This window comes from Charadrius vociferus, unplaced genomic scaffold (genome assembly GCF_000708025.1).
Source record: "Charadrius vociferus isolate BGI_N301 unplaced genomic scaffold, ASM70802v2 scaffold61, whole genome shotgun sequence".
NCBI classification, from domain to species: Eukaryota; Metazoa; Chordata; class Aves; order Charadriiformes; family Charadriidae; genus Charadrius; species Charadrius vociferus.
In genome coordinates, this window is record NW_009646945.1 from 3,376,561 (window position 1) to 3,387,899 (window position 11,339).

Consider the following 11,339-nt stretch of genomic DNA (forward strand, 5'->3'; position numbering starts at 1 on the left):
AGTATTTAAGATATTTCGTCAGTTAAGTTTTTGCCTTTCTTTTGGTGCATTTGGGCAACTATAGTTAGAAATAAACCATACTCTGTTGTATTGCATTACATTTCGTGCAGCATTGTATTCCTGAGAATCAAGGAAGCATGAAATCTTTTCACCCAAAGTCATATGCTCTTAAAGAGAACAATTTAAAAAAAGAAACTATTTATTTGTTGACAAATCTAAGGAGCCATAAAATAATTTGAAGTGTTTGGCACTACTCTCCCATAGAAGGGACTAGTTCTTTTTGGTGTCAAGGCTTTAGATGATAAAACATTTGCAAAGCACTACCTTCTGCTTTTTCCATCGGTGTTGCAGAGGATTTACATGTAGAGCTCATATAAGCATTAACGAGTTATCACTTAAACACCTTGTCCAGTGATGGGAGAAGAAACCCCAGAGATGTTGTGTGCATGTGTGTCAGCAATGCGTTTACTTCCACATCAAAGGAACACAGGACTTGCCATGACAAATCGAACTAGTGGTTCATCAGTGTGGTATCATCCCTTCAGCAGTAGCCAGTAACTGATGTTTCAACAAAAGAAAAAAAATCTTTCCAAAGCTCTTAAAATCTAATGCTTTTGGATATGTAGGCATAGGGAAAAAATTCCATCCTGCATTTTGTAAGTGTTTTATAACCTGAAGTTGATGTTTTGATTTCCTCTGAATCATGGCTTTTCTGTATTGTTTTCAGAAGCCAGGAACTATGTAGAAAATTGGTTGGTTGTGACTTAAATCTATTGATGCTTTAGTTGGAAGCACGTGGAAAATCAAATTGTGCCTGAACCTTACAGTAAATGTGATCTAGTCCAGGGTAACTGAAAACTGGTCTTGCCAGGACTGAATCATTGCCTTATGCAATCACGGTAGCTTCACAGAGCTGTTGTGTTTACACTCCGTTTTTAGGTAGCAGTCATTTTTCTAATACGCTTTTTTTTTTTCTGAATTAATCGGTACCACTAAGTTAAAAGTCCAGTGTTTATGATCTTCTGTGATATTATTGAATGCATGTTTTCTTGCAGTGCAATACAGCAGAGAGGTATTACTGCCTGTTGGGAGAGATATGTACAGTTGCTTCTTTCAGAGTAGCTAATGTTTGTAAGACTCAGTCATTTATTATGCAGTGGAATTCCTGTCCTATTAACATTGATAATGAGAAAAAACTCATCACTTTTTTATTTTCTTGGGAATGGATATGTGGATATGGATATGACCCTTCCAGAGTTTTCCTCCTCTCTTGAAAATTGGCATAAAAGCAAGGAATAGTCCTAAGAACAATCTGGCTGAGGGAGACTGGAGGTCTGTACCTTCCCGTGCCTGTTCTGACCATGAAAACAAGCCAAAAGGAGTGCTTTATGCAGCGCTGATTCCCTCGAGTGCTCTCCCCAGATTGAGAAGCCCTTTGACATAGGGGCTCTCTGAATCACCTGATGTCTTTTTATTTACCTCTCGATGGATTTAACTATGTAAACTTTTAGGACGCAGTACCTTGTGGTGAGGAGGTCACAGGTTGATTTCATGTGTGAAGGAGTAGATCTTTCTGCTTCTTTTGCTATTAGGTAAAATTGATGGATTTTGAGTATTGTTCCTAAGTTAGACTATTCAAAAGCGATAATCTTAAGGTCTGGAAAATGCCTGCTCTTTTCAGTCATTGCTTAAAGTTGGAACAAAACTTTCAAGAGAGTTTTGTTTCTTTTAAATACATCTAATGTAATTTTCAGGAAAGGTATTTAAGACAATTTCCTCACTCTTTCAATCCATAACTGACAGCAAGAACTGGTTGTCAGAGCCTTGCTGTGAGAGTGGGAATAAAATACCAATTTTAGAACGTGATTTAAATTATGTAAAGTAATGTTTGCTTACTGCAAAAAGGCTACATGAATCTTTTAATGTTTCTGACGACTCTTATGTTGATCTGCTTTTCTAGATGATGATTGCTATTATAGATTTTTTTCTGTGATTTCACTTGATTATATTTCACTGAAAATTTCTGATGGAGAAAAGATACTGCTTTCTGGATTCAGGGAATGATATTTTTTGGTTTTGATGAGGCTTTTTTTTTAATTTATACACTTTGGGTCTTCTCTTCTAAGAGTTAGATGACTATAATAAACCCTTATGTTTGTTTGTTTATTTTCAATATTTTCAGGTTGCATGTCGTTAGTACATTCAAAGTAACAACTGTGTTATTCTGGTTTGCTTGGCTCTATGATTAAAAATTCAAGTCTCTCCTTCTGAAACACCATATATCAGCCATTATGCTCCTGAGTTTTGCAATACGCAAATACATAGCTGCTGTCTATATAAATTATTCTGATTCAACAAACAGCTTAGTACAAAGTCCTCTTTCATCTCTTTCTTCTAGTTGCTGATATTTTTTTTATGAACACGGTGGGTTTTGTTGCTAACAGTGACTAAACAGAAGTTATTTATCAGGGGGTACACAGAATAACAATAGCTTGCACTGAATCTGCTTTTCATCCTGAAGAATCCCCCAGAACTTCATAAAATTTGATAGTTCCTACACAACAGGAAAAACTTTGTTCTCTACATAAATAATTGCTATCTTAAGGATAGAATCCGGAGGAAGCACTAGTGAAAAAAATTTAGCTAGAGATGTAGCGTTGTTGTGTCAATGAAATGAAACTAACTCTTTACAAGCAGAATGCAGTTCCCCAGCCAGGAATCTCACCAGAACGTGGTGGTCTGCTACAATAGTCTTGACAGATCTGAGCACTCTCTTGAGATCCAAAGTCTAGATATAGTGGAGGCATTTTTGTCCTTAGAGGTTCCCTGCACTTGTATTCCCAATCCCACCTCTATTTAGCTTGGAAAATTAGATGATGTGAGTATCTATGGGAAATTTTGCCAAAACTTGCTGGGGACAAATATGCCGTTAGTGAAAAATAAATAAATGAATATCTGGAGAAATTCTAATTTCTTATTGCACAAGTCTCTGTATCCCTCCTGTCACAAGTCTCATCACTATTATTATCATAATCAACACTATTTTCTTTTATTATTATTTCTCTTATTTATTTATTACTGTATTTATTTCTTTGGTTAATACTTCATTATTCATCGCAGAGTAGCTGTTGCTGATTTCTTGGTCAGGCAAGTTAGGAATCACTTGCTGTGTCAGAGCAAGAAAGGCCCTCTACTTGTGGAAGAGGCTTGAAGTGTAGCATTGGTCTGAATCCCACGATATCAAAATGCTCCTGAGAGTCACTCATAAAATAATACTTGGTTTTCAACGTATTGCAAGGGTGTTCAACAGGTTTTTTTAGACCTTCCTTTAAAGAGAAAGCAATAGCAAAACTACAAGACCAAGCAAGATACGGTACCGTTACAATCCAGTGTAGTGTGGGAGCCAAGGTATTGCAGCAAACATATTAACCAAACTTCAGGGATTGTCAAGATTTAAAAGGCCCTGGAGTAGCTGAGTTCTTCATGAGTAAGCCTGTTGTTCGTGTTATATGCTATGTATGCTCAGGGGTTTTTTTGAGCACTTTATGTTGGAGGTTTAATTCGGGTCCAAACTATTTTCTGGTCTATTATACGTCTATACTATTACAGGTTTGAAGTGTTGCTGTTTGCCGTATTTTTCCTTCTAAGCTGAAAGTCCTCATGGACCTGGAGACCAGCCGTTTGGTACTGGAGCTCTCAGACTTCTCTTTCTGCAGAGGCAGATAGGAACCTTTCTTACCCCATGGTTTGGTATGGTCCTCAGGCTGCACTTGTTTAGATTGGTAATTTGTTCAAGACCTTTGAGCTTCATTGTCCGGAGATGAGACAAACTTGAAAGGGAGAATGTTTACCCTTCCTTATTACACCATCCAAAATACTACCTGTTATTACAGATTACCTTGCTGAAGTTGAATTTATATATGCAAAACTGGACTTGAAGTGTATTCAGAGTCTAAATTTTACAGCTTTTTTCTAGCCCGAGGGAAAATTATTTTCTTCGAGAGGTTTGTAGACAGCTCGAGCAACGTCTTAGATTTGTAGATCAGTCAAATATACCGATGATTACTAGGTTTGAAGTTTCTTTGATGTTCCCTTGTAATGTTTCTCACAACACTTGCAGAGTTGCTTTCTCCAAGGGTATTTTCTGTCCACTTCAGCTGAGTTCTCTACAAAGGATGTATTGAGTCCTTTGCTGAGGTCTGTCTAACCATCTGCTGGAGGTGAAGTCTTTCACCTGTTTTTAGCTTCATCTGCAGTGAAAAGCATAGGCATGTCAGATGGGTTTTCTCCTTAATTCCAAAGCAACTATTAAAATGTCAGTCTTCACCCTTGTCGGATATAAAGAAGAGTAGTGAAAAGTTTAAAATGTTGCTGAATTACTGTAGCCTCTCAAATGGGAAGTTCAATCTGCCGAATGCCATAAGGTTATACCTTTTCACAATCAATTCTTTGGAGACGTTATTAACTACAGAGTTAGCAGTCTTGTAGGCATTATGTTTGGAAAGAAGTACATTACCAGGCTAAACATTAGCCTGTCCATCAAAGAAGCTATTGCTGGGCAAAGAATCAGCTGTTTTGCAAACTGAACACATCCATTTTGGTTTGACAGTGATGAGATGTTCACTATGCAGTACCTTTTTCTTCCAGCCACTTCTTCAGCCTTCTTCAATTATCACTGTAGAAGCCAGTTTTCCCCCCTTTGGAAAGCTATACAAAATGTATTATCTAGTGCAGTGATGGTTTTAGCTAACTCTTTACGCATAAGGTTTTATTTATTTGTTTGTTTTTCAATAATTGCATGCAAAGGTAGTGATGGTAACTGAAACCTTTCCAGAAAAGAGGAAAAAATTCTTTTGCCTTAATTCTACACATTTTTTCCATATCTGTAGGAAAAATAAAATGTGAGAATATTTGATGTGTCCATAGAGGCAGTTTATGTTATGGAAATACAAGTTTTTCTATGTGTTATTACTGTGGTGCATCGTAATTTTATAACAATTTACGGTTTGTTGTCAGATTAACGTTTGATTAAGCTAGTGCCTTCTCATGAGATATGACAATTTTACTAATTGCTTTAGTAAAATAATATATTTCCAGGAATAAGATTCACGTAACGTCATGACCATTCATTTAAGATAATGTTGCATGTAGTGAGACTTGGGCCCAAAGATTTTAAATGACAGAACTTTTTAAGTCAAGCATCAATATACAGGAGGAAAAGTATTTTGAAAGATATTCTATCACATAAAAATCACATGCAGCTAATATGGAAGAATCACACTTATTAGCCATTGCCTCAGATAACTAAATAATTTTCATCCAGATTTGCTAATCTTTATTTTCCTTAGAACAATTTTTATCTTAGTCTTTCTAGATACTGAAATAACCTCTGTTTTTTCCAAGTTAAAATTTTGAATGGTGATAATTCTATATTTCTACTGTTGTCCAAATAATGTTATATAACCCCTATCCTCCCAATTCTGTATTTCATGTATGTGTCCTGAAAAACAGATTTATTCAGTTTAAACCGTAGTTATGTTACAAAGCCTTGCAATGAAAATATTCCTTCTGATAGTCTTTCTAGCTATTTTCTTTTCCCCAAATTTTGCAGGTGTGCCTCCAGATTGTTTTTTAAAGGAGAGAATTAAAATTTGGAATCGTTTGGTTTTATCCATGAGTTCTCAGGACCTTTCACAATTCTTACCTTTGTGGAGGCATTATTAAAGGGTTCCAAGTTCCCAGTAGCAGTCAAACAAGTTCCAAATTTCATGAGGGCAAGATTAATCAGGAGAAGTGATGAGCTCTGTTAGCCCCCATTGAACTCATTCCTTGTTTCTACCAAACAATTTGATGCAAGAGAAGATACTGTCTTCTGGGACAGGCTCTTTCAGTGGTGCCCAGTGACAGGACCTGAGGCGATGGGCACAGACGGAAACACAGGAGTCTCCCTCTGAACATCAGAAAGACTTTTTCACTGTGAGGGTGACCGAGCACTGGCACAGGTTGCCCAGGGGTGTGGTGGAGCAGAAATATTCAAAAGCCATTTGGTCAGGGTCCTGGGCAACTGGCTGTAGGTGACCCTGCTTGAGCCGGGGCGGGGGGAGGTTGAACCAGATAAGAGGTTCTTCCAACTCCAACCCATCTGTGATTCTGTGGTCTTCTTGTAGTAGGCCGCAGAAATAACTGGTGTATATTACTTTTCAGACCTTTGCATAGGAAGATGCGTATAAAGTGAGACATAGTTAATTTTATTATCTGTGTTGTGTCACTCATTGCAGTGTGATGTGACATTTTATCAGCTGTGATTATATATTATTCAAGGCACTCTCTGTCATTATTTAGTTTTGGGGTTTTTTTCCCCCTTTCAGGTAAATATCAGCTGTCTCCAACGGTGAACATGCCCCAGGATGACACTGTCATTATTGAAGATGATCGGCTGTCGATACTCCCTCCTCATCTCTCTGACCAGTCGTCATCCAGTTCCCATGATGATGTTGGGTTTGGCACTGTTGATGCTGGTGGATGGGCTAAAGCTGCAATTAATGAGTCAACAGACTGGTAAGAGCGCGGTTTAGTGGAAGGAAGAGAGAAATGACTGCAGTTACATCTTTAGTTTAATTTTTGGCTACTGCTAATATTTTATTTTTTTTTTAAATCACATTTAGATTTCACTATTTTCAAACTGCTAATTGTCCCTGTTTCAGGAAGGACGTCTGTACAGATAATTTGTTAGACTTTCTACTTCTGGTTGCAGTTTTGTGCTCTGTCAAAGCACATTTGTGGAAATGTTACTAATTGTTATTGAGACCAAATCAGTATATAGCTGTGTTAATTTGATGATTTAATATTAATTTAGTTGCCAACTGAGCTAGCTTTTGTACAAAAAAAAAAAGGAACTTTGCAAAATTTAAACACTTGAGTTTAGGAAAGATGGAAGAATAATTCCAATTGGAAATTTTAATTTATAAACCTCACTGTAAATATTTCTAAGCCTATAAAACAAAGATTTTATTTTTATATTCCAGTGTGTATCTAGGAGCCATTCAATACTTCTGTATACTTTTTTATGTTCCTATAACATACAGTAATTTTAAAATCTGCTTAGAGGTCAAGGCAGCTCTTTGTTTTGCCCTAGTGTTAATACTTGCGCAACAACAACTAGTTAAGATTTCTTTATTAGGCATGAAGAAATACTGAAGACTAGGGCAGGGGTTGTCCCCCTGTACTTGGCACTGGTGGGGCTGCACCTCGAATACTGTGTTCAGTTTTGGGCCCCTCACTACAAGAAAGACAATGAGGTGCTGGAGTGTGTCCAGAGGAGGGCAGCGAAGCTGGTGAGGGGTCCAGAGCACAAGTCTGATGAGGAGTGTCTGCGGGACCTGGGGTTGTTCGGCCTGGAGAAGAGGAGGCTGAGGGGAGACCTTATCGCTCTCTACAACTACCTGAGAGGAGGCTGTAGCCAGAAGGGGGTCAGTCTCTTCTCCCATGTAACAAATGATAGGACAAGAGGAAATGACCTTATGTTGTGCCAGGGGAGGTTTACATTGGATATTAGGAAAAAGTGCCTCACCAAAAGGGTTGTCAAGCATTGGAACAGGCTGCCTAGGGAAGTGGTTAAATCACCATCCCTGGAGGTATTTAAAAGGCATGTAGACGTGCTGAGGGACGTGGTTTAGTGAGGTGTTGAGGGACGTGGTTTAGTGGTGGTTTTGGCAGTGTTAGGTTGATGGTTGGACTCGATGATCTTAAAGGTCTCTTCCAGCCAAAGCGATTATATGATTTGTAACTATCATGCAAAGGCAGTGTACTGTCACAGTCCCACATTTGGAAACATGGAAAGTAATAGTTCCACATTTAAAACTGTGGAAAGTAACTTTATATGCTTAATCTTTAGTAAAAATAGTTTCTGTGAATCTTAGGTTGACCCTCTAGTTACTTTTATACATTTTAATATGAGAGTCTTAATGAAAAATGCATTGAGCTCCATTATTGACTTGCTTAGGTTCCTGGCAAAGAAATACTGTTTATTGCTTAGTTAGTACAATTAATACAGATCTAAGATTTAATTTGCAAGTCTTGTAATTATCTATAGTAACAGCAAAATAAAAGCCCACCCCTGTACACTGCCACTTCTTGAAGCTAGATAATTACCACAAATAGTGTGAGGTATATGAATTTTCTTATTTTTCTTGTCTCTTGAGCCTGTTATGAATGTGTCAGCAATATCTTAATAAAGCAGCAATAGCACCTGCCAGCTGATATGCACCTGTCAGCTTCTTCTTTGCTTTGTATTAGTTTATTTCACCTTATGTCCAGAAACTGAGTTCTCTATTTTAAGCACTGTTTTAGTGATTGTATAGAAAGGTAATTTTTTTTCATCCTCATTTGCGTTTTTTTAATGTTGCAGCTCTTCTCTTGGACAAGTCATACCTGTAATTTGGGTCCTTGAAAAGTCTATCTGTCTTCTGTAAAACCTTTTAGAGCTGAGAATCTGAGACGTTTAAATAGAATAGTACTCAAGGCTGCACATAATAGCTTATTGCTGAGGGATTTTTTTTAGCCGAATATGAGCAAAAACCTATGGTATGAAGTAAGAGCCCATTTGAAACCTTCAGATGCTTTTACATTTACTTCTGCAGCGTATCTTGCTATTCATATACTTCTTTGAAAATGAAAGTAACAGTAAAGAAAATAGGGATTAGATATTGTGGAACTGATCACGCTCAAAACCTTTAAACGTGTGTCTTTATGAGAAATTGTAAAGGTCTTCAGATACAATTGCACTTAAAAGAGTGGATCAGTGCAGCGCCTTCTTAGATAATGTATTCTATTTGTAAAAAAGTAAATAGCAGTAGAATTAGATTGTTGCATTAATTTCCTGCTGCTAATGGATGAAGGAAGACTTGTAAAACGAAGGTGCATTGTATGATTTGGCTGGAAGGCACAAAGGGTAAAACTAAGAATATGGATGAAGGGTTATCCAAACAAGAATGGCAGCTGTTCTGAATCACAGAAGAAAATGTAAGCTTTTCCAGCCTCACAATATCTCCCTAATCCTTGATGAAAATGTTATGAAAACAAAGGGGCAATAAGACAGGATTAATAAGTGGAATTTTAATAACACTGAGGGTCAGAAGACGGTTACATTCTTTTAAGGATCAGCTGTCATTCCAGAAATCTTATTTGTTAAGTATGCTAGAATATAGTAAATTGCATTTGGCATTGCTTAATGACTTGCACTAAATTCACCTTCTGTCTTTTATTAATGTAGTTGAAAAATATTAAAATGAGGCATTTTTCGGGGCATTAGTTCCTCCTCTGGGCTCATTGGCTTTTCTAGTTATGGATCTGCACGGAGGCTTTTGAATACTTTTAGGCACTGTGCATGTATTCAAACTCCTGTGATCCGCGCCTTCCTTAATTGCTAAAACACACTCAGGTGACATTAATAACAGAAATAAACCAAGACATGAAAATTGATGACTCTCCATAGGGCTCAGATATTTGTATTGTAAAAAGGTATGAGATGTCATGATGTCAGAGAGCAAGTAATTTTTGGTGCTAAGTAGTGCTATTAGTATGTGGGATACTATGCAAACATGGAGTAATAAACCTCCCAATAAGTGTGTGTGGAAGGTAGGTGTGATAAGGGCAGATAAGGGAAGCAGAGAGAAAGCCCCTAAAGGCGGTGTCAGTAGAAACGCTGGCATCTGATCTCCAGGATTCCCAGTTTGCTGACACCGTGTCCAGACCCCACTGCTCTCTCCGGGACCTGTGGTGCCCTTTTTGAGTTTTATTTAACTTGGAGTTTTAGTCTGTTCTTAGGACTTCAAGTTTAATATATATGTGCACACTGTATTTACATGAAAATGATATTCAGCTTTATTAGAAGATTTATATATGCGAATCAAAGCAAGCTCAGATGAAAAAAGGAGCATACAGCCAAAACCAATAGTTTTAGAAATTGACCCTTTTTGAAGAAAGTGTCAAAGGATACATTTTGTTCGGCAAGATGAAGCCAGTCATCTTTAACTAACATGAGCTGTGTTAACAGATGTTGCTAGAGAAAATTCTCACTTAGTAAAACCACATTTTTCTGGCCTTCAGAGACAGAGGGCTGACTAGCAGAGAGCCAGAAACTCCTGTGTGGCCTTGGGAAAGTCATTTATGATTTGATTATGAAAGGTGTTGAAACCTCGTAAGTTCAGTTGAGTCACTCGCTTCAGACTTAGGTGGTTCTTATTCAGCTACATGTTGCGCTGCTGTAAATGCTAGAAGTGTATATTGACCTTGTCTGGTTTATCTTTCTATCATGTGGAGATGATTTTTTCCCTATTTTGTGGGAGTGAATGTGAGGACTAAATAGTTATTTTTGAGTTCGGGCTCTGATTCATCAGAGCTTTTAAGCATATGCTTCAAAACGTTGCTGAATTGTGCAGACATCTCTGAAATAGTTGCAGTAATTAAATGTAAAATATTATGAGCCTGAGCCAAAAATATTAAAGCCAAAAGGCACTTGACATTGACTTTATTCATAGAAACTCTGATCCTCCTCTCACTTAAATTCTATATGCTTGTCACACGCACATATCTTATTATTTGTAAATCTGCCACTACTAGACTGAATTTCTTCTAGGCTGCCTGGTAATGCAAATAGTGATTTTCATCCTCTATCGTACTTGATGCCTCTGGACGCTTTTCCTTACCTCTCTTCACTATTGCACCTAATACTCAGGTGTTTTTTGATCAAAGATGCTTCTGTAAATTATAGTACATGGCATACATAAACATGTTTACGTTACATAATTTAAAAATATAAGTTTATTTCTGCAGAAATTCACTATTTGCTTGTTTCTCAGTAGCTACAAGATGTGTATTATACCTACACCTTAAAATAGAAAATAATTCTTTTGAAAAGTGTTACTGAACAGTAAGATGTATGTATACAATATATTTAATGGCATTTAGTCTATCTAGCGATCTCAGTGACAAAATATTTACTTCTTTTATATTGAAGAACAACAACAGTCAAAGGGGGGATTTTGAGAGATCTTTTTCCTATTGGATAGATAACAATGGTGCAAAATACTAATTTTTTCAGTATTTTATGCTTTTGACTTCTTTTTGTGCCAGCTGAAGTGGAAGTCTAAATTCTTTGTGCTTGCCTTCAGGCTCATTTTAATACTCTCTACTTTTCCAGGAGTAGGAATAACTTTGTCTGAATTTCCTTTCATACTGGTTATTGGCAGTAAGCAATCTTGCAATTTTAGGGTTTTTTTAATTGTTTTTAACATACATTGTGGCCATTGTGACACACTGCAAGCCTAGGGTTTAGCTTG

At 37.2% G+C, this 11,339-nt stretch overlaps 1 protein-coding gene across 1 annotated transcript in view; it reads left to right on the forward strand.

The window, feature by feature from the left end:
- PARD3 (par-3 family cell polarity regulator) overlaps positions 1 to 11,339 on the forward strand; it is a 480,197-nt gene that overhangs the window by 313,008 nt on the left and 155,850 nt on the right. Inside the window, exon 20 of the mRNA XM_009895122.1 lies at positions 6,369 to 6,558. Within this exon, the coding sequence (XP_009893424.1) occupies positions 6,369 to 6,558 (190 nt within the window). The remainder of the gene's footprint in view (positions 1 to 6,368; positions 6,559 to 11,339) is intronic.